This window comes from Anomaloglossus baeobatrachus, chromosome 2 (genome assembly GCF_048569485.1).
Source record: "Anomaloglossus baeobatrachus isolate aAnoBae1 chromosome 2, aAnoBae1.hap1, whole genome shotgun sequence".
In the NCBI taxonomy this organism is placed as follows: domain Eukaryota; kingdom Metazoa; phylum Chordata; class Amphibia; order Anura; family Aromobatidae; genus Anomaloglossus; species Anomaloglossus baeobatrachus.
In genome coordinates, this window is record NC_134354.1 from 674,375,195 (window position 1) to 674,396,939 (window position 21,745).

At 46.8% G+C, this 21,745-nt stretch overlaps 1 protein-coding gene across 1 annotated transcript in view; it reads right to left on the reverse strand.

The window, feature by feature from the left end:
* Window positions 1-21,745, reverse strand: part of DIP2B (disco interacting protein 2 homolog B) — a 324,894-nt gene that overhangs the window by 43,511 nt on the left and 259,638 nt on the right. The window contains exons 25-31 of the mRNA XM_075333901.1: window positions 17,539-17,619; window positions 17,331-17,454; window positions 15,695-15,816; window positions 13,441-13,552; window positions 11,111-11,220; window positions 866-996; window positions 216-384 (exon numbers count right to left, since the gene is read on the reverse strand). Coding sequence (XP_075190016.1) covers window positions 216-384; window positions 866-996; window positions 11,111-11,220; window positions 13,441-13,552; window positions 15,695-15,816; window positions 17,331-17,454; window positions 17,539-17,619 — 849 coding nt within the window. The remainder of the gene's footprint in view (window positions 1-215; window positions 385-865; window positions 997-11,110; window positions 11,221-13,440; window positions 13,553-15,694; window positions 15,817-17,330; window positions 17,455-17,538; window positions 17,620-21,745) is intronic.

Below are 21,745 nucleotides of genomic sequence, written 5' to 3' on the forward strand. Positions count from 1 at the left end.
TAGACTTTGTGGGCTTAATAGTGGGCACAATGATAAAAATACAAAAGGAGAACAAAAAACCCTTTCTCTTTCGTTTCATTGGGGGACACAGGAAACCATGTGGTTTCCTGTGTCCCACAATGAAGACTCAGAGAAAGATTTTACGGTGAGTACTCAAAAATCTTCCTATTAGCTAAAATGTACTCGTTTATAAGACATTCATGTAGAAATCTTACCTTCAGCACCTCAATCTGGTTCCCAAGTCCCTTGGAGCACATCTCCATGACAGAATAGGAACAGAATGTGTCTCGGATCTTGTACTGACTTACTGCAGACAGCCAAAGGAAAAGGTTGGATTCCAACTCCATAGGAGGAATTAATATTGACTGGTGACCGGAGTAAACACTGAGCAAAGTAAAACATACAAAAGATATTATTAGAAGACTGTATAGGGAGGATAAGGAGAGCACCCGCCATACACCAGGTAGACAGCTATATGATCCCTGCAAGATATGGTTTTTATTATGTAATATAATCAACTCATCAAACCTTCAAACTGTAGAAAGTAAAAATTAGTTTTATCCAAATGATCCAAACCAGTCAACCTCTGCCACAGAAGTATATTATAATGTACTATCAGCCCATTTTTGTGATCTTGCCAACAATAAATACCCAAATAGACACAAGGAAAATATACAGAGTCAATGCAGATGTTGTCCTTGGTTGGACAATCCAGGAGCCCAGCGCTCCAAAGCAACGGTGCGAACTATGAGCCACCGGGCTGCCGTACTAAAAATCCTTGTGTAGCTACATAAGTAGTATGCACAGATACACCATGAAGCTGTTCGCTTTATTTAATTTTGGTTCATTTTTTTTTTTAACTAACCTGCAAAGGCACCAAAGTACAAAACCAAGTCCACAATAAGGATCCAGACATATGGCAATCTGGCGTGTAGAGTACAGTTCACACTGTAATTTTATCGCCCGGCAAAGTGCATTTACGGATCCATGGGACATCTGCGATAGGATAGAAAATTAAAGTAATCAGGATCCTGATGTTAAATGCTCAAAGTATACGAATGGAAATATTAGGCGATTTGTCCCTAATTAAAATGGGATGAATAACTAAAAAGAATGACCAAGAAGATTAATTTCCTGAAGTTTGTGCAAAGTGAAGGAATTTTTTATTTTTAAATCAAAACCATACGAGAGAGTTAGGGGAGAAAGCAGTATATAGGAAATACTTCTTCTGGACTAGATGTGTATAGCATAATAATAATAATAATAATAATATTTATTAATTTATATAGCGCTATTAATTCCACAGCGCTTTACATACATTGGCAATACTGTCCCCATTGGGGCTCACAATCTAAAATCCCTATCTGTATGTTTTTGGAGTGTGGGAGGAAACCCACGAAACACGGGGAGAACATACAAACTCCTTGCAGATGTTGTCCTTAGTGGGACTAGAACCCAGGACCCCAGCGCTGCAAGTCTGCAGTTCTGAACAACAAGTATTGCCAACGGTGTTTATAACCTAATTTTCCTACATAAAGACACAGTATTTGTATCACGCTGTACAAAGGGCTAGTAAGACGTTGTACAGTGTATTCCCCACTAGGTGGCAGCAGAGTAATGAAGGAGAGAAAGTCACACTGTAATAGAAACTCTGCTGTACTTCAGCTGCCTAACTCCAGCAGGTAGTTCACAGGCGAACCACCAGGGGGCAATAGAGTAGTCAAACAATCAGGGTCTAGCCAGAAAAGTTGAGTCACTGCAAGGGGAGTATGAAAATCAAGTCAGAAAACAGAACCAAGTCGAAAGTCGGGAGATCAGGTATGTAGAGGGAAACACAAACAACAGACAGGAGGGGGAAGTCAGGGACTGGGACAGGCAGACGAACGGGGGAGGGTCAAGGTCAGGACACAGAAGCAAGGATGCAGGACAGATCGGGAACACTCACCAGAGCCAGTAAACACACTGCAAGGAAGAAATATCACTGGCACTGAACCATAGGTAGAGAGGCAATACATAGCGTCCTGGGATCCAGAACGAGGCAAGGGAAGTTAACCCCTGACATGACCAGGCCAGAGCTGGGTGTAACCAGCAGCAGGGAAAAGCCGGCCTGGATCATGACAATTTGGTTTTGGGCTTCGGGAGGAAAACTTAGAAACGAACAGATAGCAAGAAGATTATACAAAGTCCAAGCAGATGTTTTTCTTGCTTAGATTTCCCCTTGGGACCCAGTTCTGTAATGTAATAGTGCCAAGCACAGAGTCTAAACTGTATTGTGTCCAAAAAGACATATACATAAAAAAAAACACACTGAGGGGAATGGAGTGATCACAAAACGAGCTATTGTTTGAATTAGGTTTTTATGTAAAATATAGATTGTTCCTAACACATATATATTACTGACTAAATACCTCAACATTGAAATTACAAAAGCAAGAAGGAAAAGTGGAATTATGGTAATCGCAGGATGGATAGAGATAAGGATAAATAAATGGAAGCAATATTTTCAAAACGTCTCTATTTTTTCAGTATCTAGTATGAGCGGCGCACACAGAAATACACGCACTTAACTCAATACCGGCCGGTATTGAGTTAAGTGCGTGTATTTCTGTGTGCGGCGCTCATACTAGATACTGAAAAAATTGAGAAGTTTTGAAAATATTGCTTCCATTTATTTATCATCATCATGGCTATCCATCCTGTGATTTACATAATCCATGAATTTTCCTGTCTTGGTCTTACAATATTAATGTTGAGTGTATATTTGAAAAAAAAGAGAATTTTGTTTACTTACCGTAAATTCTTTTTCTTATAGTTCCATATTGGGAGACCCAGACCATGGGTGTTTAGCTTCTGCCTCCGGAGGACACACAAAGTACTACACTTAAAAGTGTAGCTCCTCCCCCTGAGCTTATACACCACCTGGTGAGCCAGACCCAGCCAGTTTAGTGCAAAAGCTGAAGGAGAATAGCCACCCACAAGTAGAACAGAGCAAGAGCCGGAACAACCGGAGATTCTGTCCACGACAACAGCCGGTGATAACACGCGGAACAAGAAATTGCCAACAGGCAACAGGGAGGGTGCTGGGTCTCCCAATACGGAACTATAAGAAAAAGAATTTACGGTAAGTAAACAAAATTCTCTTTCTTTATCGTTCCTTTGGGAGACCCAGACCATGGGACGTCTCAAAGCAGTCCATGGGTGGGAAATAAACAGAAAACTAAGAAGTAGGCAGAACCTAACTTCACAAATGGGCGACAGCCGCCTGAAGGATGCGTCTGCCCAAGCTCGCATCTGCCGAAGCATGAGCATGCACTTGGTAGTGCTTCGAAAAGGTATGCAGGCTAGTCCAAGTGGCAGCCTGACAGACTTGTTGAGCCGTAGCCTGGTGCCTGAAAGCCCAAGAGGCACCGACAGCTCTGTTCGAGTGTGCCTTGATCCCCGGCGGGGGAGGCACCTGAGTACACTGGTAGGCGTCCGAAATGGTCGACCTAATCCAACGGGCTAAGGTCGGCTTAGAAGCAGAGAGGCCCTTGCGCCGGCCTGTGGTTAGAACAAAAAGAGAAGTGCACCGCCTAAGAGCAGCGGTGCGAGACACATAGATCAGGAGAGCACGCACCAGATCCAGAGTATGCAACGCTTTTTCAAAGCGATGAACAGGATCCGGACAAAAGGAAGGTAGGGTAATGTCCTGGTTAAGGTGGAAAGGAGAGACCACCTTAGGAAGAAAGTCCGGAGTCGGACGGAGAACCACCTTGTCTTGATGAAAAACCAAAAAAGGTGACTCCGAAGAGAGCGCAGCCAAATCAGAGACTCTCCTGAGGGAAGTTATGGCCACCAGAAAGGCCACTTTCTGTGAAAGACGAAACAAAGAAACCTCCCTAAGAGGCTCAAAGGGGGGTTTCTGCAAAACCGTGAGAACCAAGTTAAGGTCCTAGGGATCCAAGGGCCGCCGGTAAGGCGGAATAATGTGAGACGCGCCTTGCATGAAGGTGCGAACCTGAGCCAGCCGAGCGAGACGCCACTGGAACAGAACTGACAGAGCGGAGACTTGTCCCTTGAGAGAGTTGAGAGACAGTCCTAGCTGCAGACCGGACTGTAGAAAAGACAGAAGGATCGGCAAGGAGAATGGCCAAGGAGGATGGCCGGCAGAGCGACACCAGGACAGGAAAATTTTCCAAGTCCTGTGATAGATCTTAGCGGAGGAAGACTTACGGGCCCGAGTCATAGTGGAGATGACTTCAGGAGGAATACCAGAAGCCGTCAAAATCCAGGACTCAAGAGCCACGCCGTCAATTTGAGAGCCGCAGAATTCGGGCGGAAAAACGGACCTTGCGAGAGTAGGTCTGGACGGTCCGGGAGATGCCACGGCATCTCTACGGACAGGTGGAGCAGGTCTGGATACCAAGCTCGCCTGGGCCAGTCCGGTGCAATAAGGATGACTCGACAGCCCTCCAATCTGATCTTGCGCAGAACTCTGGGCAAGAGAGCTAGAGGGGGAAACACGTAGGACAGACGAAACTGGGACCAGTCTTGAACCAGAGCGTCCACGGCGAATGCCTGAGGATCGTGGGAGCGAGCCACGTAAACAGGAACTTTGTTGTTGTGACGGGATGCCACTTGGTCCACGTCCGGAGTGCCCCATTTGCGGCAGATTGACTGAAACACTGCCGGGTGCAAGGACCACTCGCCACCGTCCATGGTTTGACGGCTGAGATAATCTGCCTCCCAGTTTTCCACGCCTGGGATGTGGACTGCGGATATGGTGGACTTGGAGTCCTCCGCCCATTGAAGGATGCGTTATACCTCCAACATTGCCAGGCGGCTGCGTGTCCCGCCTTGGTGATTGATGTAGGCAACCGCTGTCGCGATGTCCGATTGGACTCGAATGTGCCTGCCGGCCAACAGGTGGTGAAAGGCTAGGAGAGCTAGAAACATGGCTCTGGTTTCCAGCACATTGATTGAAAGGGCTGACTCGGACGGAGTCCAAGTGCCCTGAGCTCTGTGGTGGAGATATACCGCTCCCCAGCCGGATAGACTGGCATCTGTGGTGAGAATCACCCAAGACGGAGCCAGGAAGGAGCGCCCCTGGGACAGGGAGAGGGGCCGAAGCCACCACTGAAGAGAGCTCCTGGTCTGTGGCGACAGAGCCACTAACCTGTGTAAGGAGGAAGGCCGCTTGTCCCAACAGCGGAGAATGTCCAGCTGCAGGGGAGGCAGATGAAACTGGGCAAAGGGAACAGCCTCCATTGACGCCACCATCTGACTCAGCACCTGCATCAGGCGCCTGAGGGAATAACGGCGGGGCTTCTGCAGAGAGCGCACCGCCAGTTGGAGGGATTGCTGTTTGACTAAGGGCAACTTCACAAGTGCCGGCAAAGTCTCGAACTGCATCCCTAGGTACGTGAGACTCTGGGTCGGAGTCAGAGTGGATTTGGGAAGATTGACAAGCCACCCGAATTGGGCTAGAGTGGCGAGAGTGAGCGAGACACTCCGCTGACAGTCCACGCTGGATGAAGCCTTGACTAGAAGGTCGTCCAGGTAGGGAATCGCTGCCAACCCCTGTAGGTGCAGGACCGCAATCACTGCTGCCATGACCTTGGTGAATACCCGAGGAGCTGTGGTCAACCCGAAGGGGAGAGCCACGAACTGGAAATGATCTTCTCCGATTGCAAAGCGTAGCCAACTCTGGTGTGAAACTGCAATTGGCACATGCAGATAGGCATCTCTGATGTCGATGGACGCCAGGAAATCCCCTTGGGTCATTGAGGCAATGACTGATCGCAGAGACTCCATGCGAAAGTGCCGCACCTGAACATGCTTGTTGAGAAGCTTGAGATCCAGGATGGGCCGGAAGGAACCGTCTTTTTAGGGGACTAGGAAGAGATTTGAGTAGAAACCTCTGAACCGTTCCCGGGCGGGAACCGGTACAATTACTCCGTTGGCCTGCAAGGATGCCACGGCCTGTGAGAAGGCGGCGGCCTTGGAGCAGGGTGGAGTTGAGAGAAAAAATCTGTTTGGCGGGCTGGAAGAGAATTCTATCCTGTAGCCGTGGGAGATGATATCCCTCACCCACTGATCAGAGACGTGTTGAAACCACGCGTCGCCAAAGTGGGAGAGCCTGCCACCGACTAAGGACGTTGCTGGCGCGAACAGATAGTCACGAGGAGGCTGCCTTGGCGGAAGCACCTCCTGCGGTCTTTTGTGGACGCGCTTTTGGGCGCCAGTTGGATTTCTGGTACTTGGCTGAGTTAGTGGACGAGGCCGAGGGCTTAGAGGACGACCAGTTGGAGGAACGAAAGGAACAAAACCTCGACTGATTCCTACCCTGGACAGGTTTCCTGGTTTTGGTTTGTGGCATGGAAGTACTCTTCCCGCCAGTAGCTTCCTTAATAATTTCATCCAGCTGTTCTCCGAACAGCCGGGACCCAGCAAAAGGGAGCCCAGCAAGGTACTTCTTTGAAGAAGCATCTGCCTTCCACTCTCGAAGCCACAAGATCCTGCGGATAGCGAGGGAATTAGCCGAAGCCACCGCAGTGCAGTGAGAAGCCTCCAGCATGGCAGACATAGCATAGGATGAAAAAGCTGAAGCTTGGGAAGTTAAGGCAACCATTTCGGGCATGGATTCCCTGGCGAGGGAATGCATCTCCTCTAGAGAAGCAGAGATGGCTTTGAGAGCCCACACTGCTGCAAAAGTCGGGGAGAACGAGGCCCCCGCCGCATCATATACGGATTTGGCCAGAAGGTCAATCTGGCGGTCAGTGGAATCCTTAAGGGAGGTGCCATCAGCCACCGACACAACGGTCCGGGCTGAGAGCCTAGACACCGGTGGTCTACCTTTGGGGAATGAGCCCACTCCTTGACCACCTCAGGTGGAAAGGGAAAACGGTCATCAGAACCACGCTTTGGGAAGCGTTTGTCAGGACAGGCCCTGGGCTTAGTCACAGCGGCTTGAAAACTGGAGTGGTTAAAGAACACACTCTTTGCTCTCTTAGGCGAGGTAAACTGGTGCTTTTCTGCCAGAGAGGGTTGCTCCTCTGATACTGGCGGATTGAGATCCAGTACAGAATTAATGGAAGCAATCAAGTCACTAACATCTGAGTCAGTTTCGGACAGATCAATGGGGTACATGGAGTTAGCCTCCGAGCCCCCAGTAAAGGGATCCTCCTCATCCTGCGAGTCAGCTCCTGAACCAGAGCCGCGGGACGAGGAGGGAGAGGGAACCCTGCGTCTCTTCTCAGGAGGACGGGGTCTGGGACCAGATGATGAATCCTCTGTGAGCTCCGGTCCTGAGAGACCCCTAGCAGCAGAGGCACCCTGTGAAGGGGGCTGATGCATAGTCAGCAAAGTCCTGAACAAAAGTCCCATGGACTCAGCAAAAGACTGGGAGAGAGACCTAGAAAAGGATTCTACCCAAGCCGGGGGTTCAGCCACAGGAGCAGGAGCAGCCTGTGAGACCACTGGGGGTGAGACTCCAGGCTGTGGCACCGCCAAGTTAGAGCAGGCATCACAATGTGGATAGGTGCTCGGTTCAGGCAGCAGGAGCTTACATGCAGTGCATACTGAATAAAGCTTTGGAGCCTTGTTCCTCGTGTGAGACATGCTGCTGGAGTGGGGGCTCTGTCAGAGAATGACCTCCAGAGAGTATATACAGAGATCCACAACCAGAGGTTGTGGCTTACCAGACCGCTGAAGCGGTGTTGTGTGCCCTCCAGATCCCAAAGCCCGGACCTCCAAACACAGCACCCAGCAGGGATGCAGAGCCAGCGCTGAGTGAATCTCTGAGGAAATGGCCGCCGGAGCGAGGAGAGAGGGCGGGACTTGCTCTGAAGAGCGGGATCTGGAGGGCCATAGAAACCTACAGGGGAGGAGACACGCACAGCAGTGGGGAGTGTCCCTCCCCTGTGCAGAACGGCCGCCGAGCGCAGCCGAGCCTGTCCCTCTGCATGAATGACATGCGAGGGCAGTGAATAGAAACTAGGCCTCCGGCGAAGCCGGGGCCTAAATTAGAGCGGCGAGGCCGACGAGCAGGCACCATCGGCGCGGTTCTCGTGCGACAGCTAGAGAACCCGCCGGAAATGTCAGTAAACACAGCAAACACACTCTCCCCAAACAATAAGGCACAGGGACCCCCATAAATAAACGTCTCAGGTACTTAGCTGCCGAGACGCAGGGCCAGGCCCCTGGGGATGAGTGCTCCGGTCCAGCAGGGTCCTGAAGGGCTGCGGATGGAGACCGGCCTCCTGCCAAGCATGGAGACCGTGCTGGCTCCCACTTCAAGCCAGAGCCCAGGAGGGATGGTGAAGGAGCGCGGCATGTAAGGCTCCAGCCTTGGAAATCAACCTTAACAACACCGCCGACACAGTGGGGTGAGAAGGGACATGCCGGGAGTCCAAGACGTGGACCCGCTTTTCTTCAAACTCTTTTCAAAAATCAAACAAATCAGATGAGAATGCATATGTGGATGTATGCCTCCTGAACACAAAGCGATAAACTGGCTGGGTCTGCTCACCAGGGGGTGTATAAGCTCAGAGGGAGGAGCTACACTTTTAAGTGTAGTACTTTGTGTGTCCTCCGGAGGCAGAAGCTAAACACCCATGGTCTGGGTCTCCAAAAGGAACGATAAAGAAAATAAATCTTGCAACTTTCCCACTGGCCACTAGGCCTCATATTATGTGCTGGGCACATGAACATTATACCAATAGACTGGCTGACTCTGACACTACTGAACTACACAGAAGGATGAAGAGTTCATGGAGAACTTGTGCGAGTGGTTAGAGGATAGGATAAAACCCCCTTCACAATGTTCTCCAAGTCACATCAAAAACAGTAAACATGTTTTGAACATTTTGAACAATTTTCAGTGGTCAAATAGTTTTTCTTGGTTAACCTGTGATGTGCAAGCACTTTATTCTTCTATACCACACACACACGTTAGCCTTGTTTACTATTAGAGAACAACTTTCTAACTATTCCAATTATTTGGAGGGTCTACAGGAGTACATCAGCGTAATGGATTTTTTGCAGTCTCAAGGTTGTTCAATGGGGGCTAAATTCTCCATGCCTCATGCCAATATCGTCATAAATTGGTGAGAGGAGAATTATATTTACAATGATAGGAATTAGTGATGAGCGAATACTAAATATTCAGGTTATTCGTACCAAATACCTAGCACTACTACAGTATTCGACACAAATAATAAACCTATTGCAAGTCACTGGGGAAACAGAGCATTTTTCTTCAAAATTTCCCAGAAAAATTCTCTGGTTCCCCATTGATTTGCATTAGGTTTTTAATTTGTGACGAATACTGGAATAATACTAGGTATTTGGTACGAATAATCCGAACATTTAGTGTTTACTCATCACTAATCTCAATCCTTCCAATTCCAATTTTGTTTCTATACATGTATTACATTGATGATGTACTCATTGTGTGCAAAGGACGCATGGTTTCTGTTTGTCCCTTTGTACCATATGCAACTTACTTTCACCTAGTAATCATACCAATAAAGGTAATTATTTTAATGAGCACAAATCTGACAATTGGTTAACTATGGTTCGATTTTATAAATGTGGTAAGAAAATAATGTGGACTATGTCCATACATATGTAATACCAAAACATCTGAATCTGCTTTCCCAAAAACATCCTTTAATATTTGATCATTTATTAATTGTACCAGCACCAATATTATATATACAATTTTTGCGACAATGTACCGTAATTTACAGTATGTAGGTTGTACTACCCGTTTGCTCTGGAAACGCATCTCAGAACATATCTAACGACTCACAAAATAAGACGACCTGTTGTTGGTCTGGTGTCACCCAACATTTTCTAAACGTTCATAAAAGGTGATGTCACAAATTTGAAGGTAAAAGCCATAGAAAAAAAATATTCTTACCTAAGAGAGAAGGTAATAACTAGCAGATTTTGCATCAAAGAGAAACATATTGGATTCTGGTTTTGGAACTGCGCAGTCCTAATGGTCTCAGTCTTAAATTCGATCTTCTATTTATTGATCACAATTTACGCATTTTTTTTTCTCTCTCATACATTATTTCTGATTATAATTAGTATATATTCATTTACTTTATGTAATGTTTTATTTTTGTATGGCCCGGACAACCATGTAACCTTGATCATCGTCAAATCCTCCTTTCTTTGTTAAAATGGAGACACCTGTTAGTATTGAATGACACTAAGACTAAGGTCCCCTTCACTCGTCCGTACAAAAAACAAAAGCTTTGCACGGTCCGTGGTGTAGGTACGCATGTCCGTGTGTGTGCTGTTCGTGTGCTATCCGTGTGACATCCGGATATACTTACCTGTCTCCAGCGCTGCTGTCACACTCCGGGTCCGCAGTCAGTGCAGTGAATATTCATGACCATAATGTGAGGGCCCGGAAGCAAGTGTGACAGCAGCACCGGAGACAGGTAAGTATAAAAATGCATTTATTGCTCAGTGACATGCGTTTCCTCCGGTACATGTCATACGGATCACATCAGTGTGCAGTCCATGTGACATCCATACTGCTGGCAGAAAGCGGACATTTTGCCTCGTGGAGCACATGGACACGCGTGTGCTCCACACGGTCTGTGTCAAAACATGGACGTATGAGCAAGCCCATTAATTTTAACAGGTCATTGTGCGTCTGTGTCTCCGGTACATGTGAAAACAGACATCACACACACTGGAAACACGGATGTGTGAAGGAGGCCTAAGAAGCAACAAGTTCAAAACGCGTAATTGTTGATTCAGAGATTGTAAAAAAACAATGGGGATAGCAATGTTTTTAAATAATTTTTTCAATAAACAAAGACGTTTTTGCTATATTACAGCATTTTTTCTGAATTATACCGAAGTATTTAATAGGCATGGTCTCAGGGTAGGGGAGCAGATGAGCGGTGACATCCTCTATCGAGAATGGTGGATCCTGTATTATCTACTGTATATAAGGCAGTACTCTCTCGTCGTATTGCTGTCTGTGACGATAACGCGGCTACTGAAAAGTTTCTGTACAGTACGAGAAGTAGGAGTCTAGTGTGAAAATTGCAACATTTCTAAAAAACAAAACACATAATGGAAGACACTGGATGACTGAACGTACCTTTACCCCTGTGAGCATGCCAGTGGTGCTGACACTGAAATCGAGGTAGGCCAACATTTCAGGAGTGGGTGGCTTATATATCTGAAATGATCGCTTTCTGGGCAAATCATCTAAAGTCAAAGAGATTTTGCAAGTTAATACACAGTTGAGTAGGCGAATAAATTCTATGATGTTACTGTAATGTTTTGATATTAAAGATACTATAACGGTTTATATAAGAGTTTATCCCATGAACCAAGTTCACGAAATGTATCAAAAGGAAAATAACTTTCATAATAAACTTTGCACGGCTTCCCCCCAGAAGATATCTTTTCTATGTATTATTCGTTTCCTGTGACCCTTGTTCGCACCACTACTAATCCGTGCTATTGTGAGAGCGTCGCACGGTCCATGTCATACAACCCCATTTCTCGGTTGCTAAAATATTCCCGAAAACCCCTCGCATGCACCCTATGGCACTGGTTCTTCCGACAGTTTGTGCCACAAAAAGTCAGACAGGAAACTTTTTTCATTGCCAAAAATTGCACAAATTTTGTGACTTTTACAATTTTTATTAGTGATGAGCAGGCACTATCATGCTCGGGTGCTCAGTACTCGAAACCAGCAGTCGGGCGCTCGGACGGGCTCAACTCCTGTACTGAGTATAATGGAAGTCATTGGGAAACTCGAGCATTGTTCTGGAAAATCTTCTGGAAAGATGCTTGAGTTTCCCATTGACTTCCATTATGCTTGGCTACTCAAGTCGAGCCCGTCAGAGCGTCCGACTGCTCATTATGAGAACCAAGTACCTGAGCATGGTAGTGCTCGCTCATCACTAGCTTTTATACCAGCTCCGGCAACTTTTTGTAAACTGGGTGGGGCTTTGCATAAAAGGGTGTGGCCAAGAAAGCCAACAAATTCCTCATAACTTGCAACACAAAAGTGGTGTAATTACTTACAGCAAATAGAGGGTAGCAGTTATACCCTGCCCAGGCCAAGGAACTAAGTCCCGTCCCTGTATGGTGCACTTAGATAGTACTGGGCAGCCCGCCTAGTTGAATAGTATAGGCGTAACTAACATACTGTGCACCTACATGTGTGAACAGTGCCCTATACAAGCCATCTGTGTACACTTATCCAGCAATCGCCCCCTCTATCGACTGGAAGTGTGTGAGGGATTTGCTTTTCTTGCACCTGTGACACCTCCACCTTATTGGGGGTCTTGCTGCATCCTACTAGTGCATTAGTTCCTTGGCCTGGGCAGGTTATAACTACTGTCCTCTATCTGCTGTAAGTAATTGCTGAATTTTTGGAGGAGATTTTTATCCCTCTTTTTGTTGCTTTTTTTTATATACAAAAGTGGTGTACTTTTCGACAGTAATGTACTCCAGTCTCACACTGGTGCACGGCAACTGAAAGCCACCAAATTCATTAAGAAGCACATGCACTCTTTTTTTAAAGCAAGTTAATAGAAATTATTGGTATTTTTTCCATATACAGCGCAATAAATATATTAACTAGGGGAGGGGACAACCCCTTTAAAGGGAATCTGTCACCAGGTTTTTGCCACCTAAGCTGAGAGCAGCATAACGTAGAGACAGAGATCCTGATTCCAGCGATGTGTCACTTACTGAACTGCTTAAAGTACTTTTGATAAAATCACTGTTTAAATCAGCCAGCGATCATTAGAGGACTACTTGGCATGCTGCCAGGAGTCCAGCATATTCATGAGCTCTGTATAAACCTCCCCCACCACTGATTATGTACAGTTTATATGGGCAGAAATCTGCCAATCAATGGTGTGGGTGGGGATATAGAGCTCCACATTTAAATAACTGCTACATCTGCAGCAGATAAAACATTGATTTTATCAAAATAACAGCGAACAGCTCAGTAACTGACATCGCTGGAATCAGGGTCTCCGTCTCTACACTATGGTGCTCTTACATGGGGGAGCAAAAACCTGCTGACAGATTCCGTTAAAAGCGCTTTTAATATCTTCAGATATTCTCACTATGGAGAATGGCTGTGTTTAGATCCAGGCCTACAAAGCATCACAACGTCACTTTGTGCTGTAATATGTTTGTCACTTAGGCGCTTTGGACTGTCGGCTTATAGCTGCACACACAGCGACATCCTGCAAGTCCACAGCTCTCCAGCTGAACAATGGGCAGGAGCGCAGAATTAGGATTGCTCAGCAATGCTCTGCAGGACATAACTACAGCAGCTATCCAGCAGGTCGGAGAATGCAGAGCATCGCGCAGCACATTGCATCACTTGTGCCTGCCTTGTGCAGGACACAGATACCGTTTCACCAATAATACTGTCCATTAATGAGAGGCATCGTTCACCTGTGTCGATGATGGTTGGCCATGTTTTCACATCCACCGCAGCTGCTGCCTCTTTGGACTTTAGTAATCTCAGTAAGGTTTGTGTTGTGAGAATGCAGGAAGCTTTACTGACCTAAAAAGAGAGAGCCATGTTATACTGCAATGCCAAAAAATGCATAGATCCACCACACCGCTAACAAGCAGGGAATGACTCCGGCCTGTGTACACCGCTCTTCACTACAGACGTCTGCTCTACATGAATAGATCATAAAAATGTCAAAGAGCAAAAGGGTGACTAAAAATAATCCTCAGAAAAATAATCTTCCTTTCTTTTTCAATGTTCTTAAAGTGGGTGTCCAGTCTTTTCACAAAATTCTACAGTCAAGCTATGTAACTCCAGAATTGTGAATCTTTACATTGTGCACAGTGCGCACTGTGAAAATTCTCCAATGCTGGCCGCAAGACAAAGCAGTAAGGTGACTGCAAGTATACGATATGCATACTCCCAGCCACATGCTGTACAAGTTAACTGTGACCGGAAGTTTGCATATCGAATACTTGAGGTCACCTGACCGCTCGGTCTCACCACCAGCACCGCAGAATTCTCACACTGTGCACACAGTGAGTACACAAAAGTCTGGAGATGCAAAGTGAAAGCAGACTTTCGTGAAAATCCTGGACAACCCCTTTAATTTCTTCCCAACATATGACGTATTATTACCTCATGTGTTGGGTCCCAGTCTTTCACGCAGGCTCAGGAGCTGAGCCTGTATCATTGTTGACAGATAATGGTGAAGACCAACTTTGTCTGGCATTGATAAGAGACTGACATTTTTTCCAATATGCTGCCATATTGTGGTACTGCAGTATAAAATATAAGCAATAGGACAAAAGTAGGTTCAAAAGAAAAAAAACATTTTTACAAATATAAAAAAAGAATGTAAAAATTTGAATCACCCTCCTTTTCGCACATTAAAATGAAGAATTAAAAATATTAAAAAATAAATCTGTTCTGACCGTATTAATAAAAGGCTGATCTCCCAAATGATAAAATTAATTAACCCAGCTGGTAAATGGAATAAAAATGGCATCTTCAATAAAAAATGCGTCGTATCTATCCAAAATGGTATAAGTAAAACAGACGCTCGCCAGACAAAAAGCTAGCCCTCGCACAGCTGCACCAAACCAAAAGAAAAAAGTTTTGTTTTACGACTTTTTCTTACCACTTAAGAAAAAACAAAAAAAAAAAACAAAAAAACAACTATACAAGTTCGGTGCTGCTGTAATCACACAGACCCGGAGAATCAGGCTGACATTTTTACTATATTACAATTTCACTTCACATTTCTTTTTGAAGAACATTGAATAATAAAATGAATGGGGACATCAAAATTACAACTTGTCCCACAAAAGTAAAGCCCTCGAAGGGGGGGGGGACACTAAATAACAAAAATGGAAAATCGCCATGTCGGAAAGGGTTTAAACTAGTATTCAAGTTATCACTGCAGAGGATCAGAGGATACATAATAACTAGGTAGATCAGTCAGAGTCCGACAACCAAGACCCCGACCAATCACCACAAAAGGGGACTTGTGAAGCACAATCTCCATAGAATATAGGCGAGTGCTGTATTATATCGCCCGTCCTCGGGATCAGGGTGAGTCTCAGGAGTCGGACACACACCAATCTACTAGTCATTGCTTACCCTGTGGATGGGCTATACATTATAGTAACTGAAATAATTTTTATTTATTTTTTTTAACCTTTTTTATTAGATTTTAATAACAAACATATAATCAATAATCATATAATACAATACATTCTGAAATAAACTTAACAGGAATCTGTCGCCAGGTTTGTGCTACCTCATCTGAGAGCAGAATAATGTAGGTAAAGACACCCACCCTGAGTGCAAAAATCTATCAATCACTTAGTTTACTGGGTGCAGTGATTGTGACACATTAAAAGTTTAAGATTTAGCATACAGCAGAGGAAAGCTGTCCCGCCCACACAAGGCTCTCTATGCATAATGTCTATAGACAGTGCGCTGCTAATCATAGAAGAGGGCGAGCCGGACAATTTGACCTCTAACGGACCTAATCTCACAATGATAATCTCTTGAAGCTAAAACAATCTTTACAGGTAAAGTGTTATAAGAGACGCACCTATTGACAGATTCCCTTTTATTCACGGAGCATACCAAAAAAAGGACCCCAAATAAAGTCATACAATGTCCAATATTCATCATGTGAAACTTCAGTAACAAGCTACTTACATCTACAATCATCCGTACTGTGGGTAAGGTGGCTGATAGATTCTGAGCATGAGGCGGCCGGACAGTAACAGGAATGCAACCAGCATATAAACAGCCATAAAATGCAGCGATCAGCTCAATGCCTGACAGTAGTGAAACAGAAAAAAAAGAATATGGATGTTGACATGCGCTTTACATTGTTCTTCATTGTCAAATGTTCAGCTCTGTAAGAGGCAGATAATAGGGGCTCTGCTATGAAAAGAAGTTATCGCCTATCAATGGGATTGCCAGAACAGGGCACTTTTACTTGTGGTAAAATGCAGCCGCAGTGTGAACGATCGCCCCCCACTCAAGTCATTTTCCATGGGGCTGCAGGAAGAAAACACCTGTGTTTCTGGTGATCTGTGGGGTCCCAGCAATGAGACCCCTATCGATCGATCGGTACATATATCTGTCCATCTACCTATCAGCCGTCCCCCTCATCCATCCAGCCGTCCATCCAGCCGTCCCTCTCGTCCATCCAGCCGTCCCTCTCGTCCATCCAGCCGTCCCTCTCGTCCATCCAGCCGTCCCTCTCGTCCATCCAGCCGTCCCTCTCGTCCATCCAGCCGTCCCTCTCGTCCATCCAGCCGTCCCTCTCGTCCATCCAGCCGTCCCTCTCGTCCATCCAGCCGTCCCTCTCGTCCATCCAGCCATCCCTCTCGTCCATCCAGCCATCCCTCTCGTCCATCCAGCCATCCCTCTCGTCCATCCAGCCATCCCTCTCGTCCATCCAGCCATCCCTCTCGTCCATCCAGCCATCCCTCTCGTCCATCCAGCCATCCCTCTCGTCCATCCAGCCATCCCTCTCGTCCATCCAGCCATCCCTCTCGTCCATCCAGCCATCCCTCTCGTCCATCCAGCCATCCCTCTCGTCCATCCAGCCATCCCTCTCGTCCATCCAGCCATCCCTCTCGTCCATCCAGCCATCCCTCTCGTCCATCTAGCCATCCCTTTTGTCCATCCAGCCATCCATTTGTCCATCTATATTTGTCCATTCATGTTTCGCCATCGATCCATCCATCTATTGGATAGGTGATAACTTCTTTTCACTGCACAGCCCCTTTATGTAGTAGTTTTAATAGAAGTGGTACTCTTGTGCAATCTGCTGGTCAACGATATAATATTACATACTTTACGCAGAGCAAAGTCAACATAGCACCTCTTTGTGGGTTTGGTGAGAAAAATTGCTGCAACGTGAAGTCATTTTCTCATGATATATACAGAAATAACGGGAAGAAGAAGAAACGTTCCTCACAGCGGGGTTAGTTAGGAATTCACTTTTACACAATTCCTGTTAATCTTCAAAAATAATCCCAATGCAGGATCAGCAGGAAATTGGATAAAGCGAGCCTAAGGCCAGAAATGCCCAGACAGTGAGCGCCGGGTCATCACCACTTTGGGGCTTTGCCAATCCGGAGTCATTTTGCTGCATTTCTGACAAGGTGATTCGCTGTATTAGTTCCCCTGACCGAGAGGAAAAACCATGCACATATAATAATATTCTGGCTCCTCACTAGTCAGGCGCAGTTTTCCTACACAAGGCGAATTATTCAATAACAGGAGGCCATCTGTTAACGACTTCACCAGACTCCACAGATGGCGACTAGATACATACCAGGAGGATAAAGAAGTACCACGTTATCCCCGGCATTTAGATGCCCTTTTTCCACCAGGGTGGCCGCTATTCTCTCCGCTCTCTTATGTAGCTGTAAACAGGAGGCAGTACACACGGCGGTCCCCTAAAAACGGAGTTATAGGTCAGTAACAAAGAATTAGAGCCAAAAACCTACACCCGAACCTCAAGAGAAGGGGTTCATCAATACCTTTGCATTGAGTAGTATGAAGAGAATGTGCTCTGGTGTGGTCTGTGCTCGCCACTGGAGGATTTCCGACAAATATTGGTGCTGTTAATGGAAAATATAGGGTCAAAAAGGAGTTTTACACACATACTTTGCACGTTTTGCCCCCACATAATTTGTAGACCTAAACTTTATGACTAGCGCGAGCACCGGCAGGAACGGCACCAATATCACTGGATGCTGGCGGTCCAGGAGGAGATTGAATTTTTTTCTTTATTTACATACATGAGAAAGCTTTTAAAGGGAATCTGTCACCAGATTTTTGCCACCTAATCTGAGAACAGCATAACGTATGGGCAGAGATCCAGATTCCAGCAATGTGTCGCTTACTAAACTGCTTAGTGTAGTTTTGATAAAATCACTGTTTAATCAGCAGTAGCTTATCATTAGAGGACTCCTTGGTGTGCTGCAGGTAGTCCAGCATATTCCTGAGCTCTGTATAACTGCTAGATCTGCAGCAGAGAAAACAATGATTTTATCAAAATGACAGGAAACATCTCAGTAAGTGACACATCGCTGGAATCAGGGGCTCTGTCTCTACATTATGCTGCTCTCAGATGAGGCACTTGGTGACACATTCCCTTTACAAAAATGGAATCCAAGTAGTAGACAACTCCTTTAAGACATTTGGTGATAAAAATACATTTTCTTTAACACCCCTCATCACCCCATCTACTAACGAACATATCTCAGAAAATTGAAAAGTAAAATGATTGTACCTTTGGAAAGAAAACAAAAGTTTTTTGCTTAGGACCATCTTCGGCTATGTGCGCACGGGGCAGTTCTGTGCCTTCACCGAAAAACACGCCCTATGGCAGAAAAAAGCACCTTGTGCCAGAGAGCGCATTCAAAAAACGCATACGTTTTTTGTGCGTTTTTGTGTGGGTTTTTTTTTTTTTTTTTTTTTAGCAAATAGTGATGGGCAGACTCATATCTGTCTGGACGCTGGTCCACATATAAATATATGGAACCCAGAATCCGGCACTTAAAAAATGGTGGTAGAAGGGATAGGGGGATAGGAGGAAGTGCATTATGCTTACTAAGCCTCCGCTGGGAGCGGGGAAAGAGTGAATATGCATGAGGCTAATGAGCAACCCCGGAAGAAGAGTAAGCGGCAACAGGAGCAGTTCCAACTGAGCCGGATGGAGACTCAGTAAGTAGCGCGCTTGCTCCTATCCCTTCGACCACCATTATTAAGCACCGGATTCTGGTCCCCATAGACTTATATGGGGACCGGCATCCAGCCACATACCTGGGATTAATTCCGTGCCGGAACTTTTTTTTATTATTATTATTATTATAATCCAGTTAGATCCGCCGATCCCGGGTATCACGTAAAGCGACGGTCAAAAACACACAAAGAATTGCCATGCTGCTTGTTTTTTCTGTGCCCAAAACTGCAAGGAAAAAGAAGCAACGTGCGCCCAGCATTTCTGAATTCCCAGACTTTACTGGGGAAGGAAAGACATGCAGTTTTGGGCAACAAACTGCAGCAAAAAAAGTGGCAAACGCAGCGTGCGCACAGGGCCTCACATAAGTTTTTTTTTTAACTCATGCCACATGGGGAAATCTACTCTACTATATTCAGATATAAAATAAATTAACTCTCTACATGAAAAAAAGTAAATAAAAACTTGCAATTTTCACACCCGACACAAGACCAAGTATTAGACTAACTTTCTGCAGGAGAACTGAACATTAGCAGCAAGACGGACTCGAATGAATGGTACTTTCTCTGACGCCTCATTGGGGGACACAGGACCATGGGTGTTATGCTGCCTATCCATAGGAGGACACTAAGTAGATGCAAAAGCATAGCTCCTCCTCTGCAGTATACACCCCCTGGCCGGGCCAGGCAAGCTCAGTTTTAGCTTAGTGTCTGTAGGAGGCACTTCCTTTCAAGGTTTGTTATTTTTTGGGGGCGACGGTTTCTCCCACTACCATCAACGGGCGGGAACGTGAAGTGTTGCCTACACGTACCCCCTCCTGCGACGCTGGATCCTGGGCTGGACGACGGGTTCCACAGACACAGATTTTCCAAAGCCCAGGGTAGAGGCCTGTGCCCCTATAGCCCAATTCCTCAGCCCCTCTCTGCAGGCTCTGAGTTGAAGATGGCACCAATTCCTCAGCCCCTCTCTGCAGGATCTCAGTGGAATATGACACCGACACAGCAAGCTGACTCTGCTATTTTCACTGCCTGGAAAGCAGTGTTTTAAGGTGAGATCCCCCCTGACTGGTTTCCCAGACAAAGGGAGAAAAGACACTGCAGGGAAGGCCCCCAGGACATTTACAGTATTTATTATGTGCAAGGAGCAAGGATCCTGCACACACAGTGTTAACTTTCTCTAGCTTGCTGGCTGGAGGAGGGGGAAGTTCTGCTGTTTGCAGAAAGTCTTGCAGATAATTTCCCGGTGGCAGGGGGGAGGGCCCAGGGCTCAGGGCCTCACGCTGTTTATTATCTGCTCTGTTTATTTGCTCTAGCAGAAAAGCCGGCTGATAACCACTGGTGACAAGCTGTGTGCTGATTGTAGGGAGAGGGAGGAAAACTCAGAAGCTCCCTTCCCGCCGTTTTGTTTTTTTTTACTACCCAAAGCAGGGGGGGCACACTGACTCATCTTCCCGCTCTTTTAGCGCTAAGCCCCCCCTGCGGCCGCGATAAGCCCCGCCCCCCCAGGAAAGCTTGCAAAGATCTTCATAGAGCTTAATCCTTCCTGAGCACAGGGCTATCGGCTGATTCTGGTGAGGTGCTTGCTTCAATTGTAGCTCTGCTGAGCATTGCTCCCCCTCCTGGCATACTCCTATTAGGAACATGCAGAAATCTAAGGGCACTAAGGCCCACATAGTCTATTATTCAGCCTGCACTGCCTGCCACGCTGAGCTACCACGTAAACACACCTCTTCTCTCTGTGAGTCCTGTGCCCCTATAGCCCCCCAAGACCCCCCTGTCACCACCGCCGCAACCGGCAGCCCAGAGCCTAGGGCCCCCAGCCCACCAGAATGGGCACAGTTTCTGTCCCAATCCATGGAAAAACTGTCACAGAACCTGGTGCTGGCTATGCAATGTCGTCCTCCACAGCCTTCTGGGTCCCTGGACGGAACGCAGCCTGAGGATACCCCTATGGAGGATCCTTCTGAGGTAATCCGGGCACATGCTTCACCGGATGCAGGGATCATGAAAATAGCACACGGCCGGGTGTCTCCAGCGGGCTCTCCCTCGGGAGCACACAGGGCAGGCTCTCCCACACGCTCCACGGCTTCTGATGAGCTGGAGGAGGGAGAATGATGTTTGTACCAGGAGGATTCCTTGGCTTCATCACCCCCAGATGATCAAACTGCAATAGACTCCCTTATAGCAGCAATCAACCAAACTCTGCATGTGGAGGATCCCCCATCCACTACCACTGACCACGCGGACTCCTTTAAGAGGGCAAGGAAACCCCAAAAAGTTTTCGCTGATCACCCAGAGTTTCAGGATATCCTCACAAAGCAAAGGGAGAAGCCTGACAGGTGCTTCGGTAACCGAAAACTCATGGAGTCCCGGTACCCTTTTGTCTCACCTGCCCCTAAAGGCTGGGCCGATCCGCCCTCGGTCGACCCCCCCGGTCTCCCGCTTACCACAAAGACGCTCCTGTCTTTACCTGATGGTTCTTCCATCAAGTACCCGACAGACAGACAGGTGGAGCACCTCGCCCGCTCTGCCTTTGAGGCTGCGGGTTCCACTCTCTCGCCCTCCTTTGCCTCTGTGTGGGTCGCAAAGGCGATCTTGGTCTGGGCAGACTGCCTTAACACTTCGCTTGAGGAATCCCAGTTCACTCATACCTTCACAGAGGTAACAGCTCAAATTGCCGCTGCGGCGGAGTACCTCATCCAGGCCTCCATGGACGCGGCTACCTGCGCAGCGTTTGCCGCCTCAAATACCATAGCCATCCGTAAAGCTCTCTGGCTCCGACAATGGCGAGCGGTCTCTCACGGGCCTTCCCTTTTTTCCAGACCGATTGTTTGGCGAACGTCTGGACAAGCTCATTTCTGACGCCACGGGAGGAAAGAGTACCTCCCTCCCCCAGCTGAAGTTCAGGACGTCCTTCACCAGACGTCCACAGTCCTTGTTCCGCTCCTTTCGGAACTCATTTGATTGGTCGACATCCCGTGCTGTCCCCGCCACAAGCCGCGG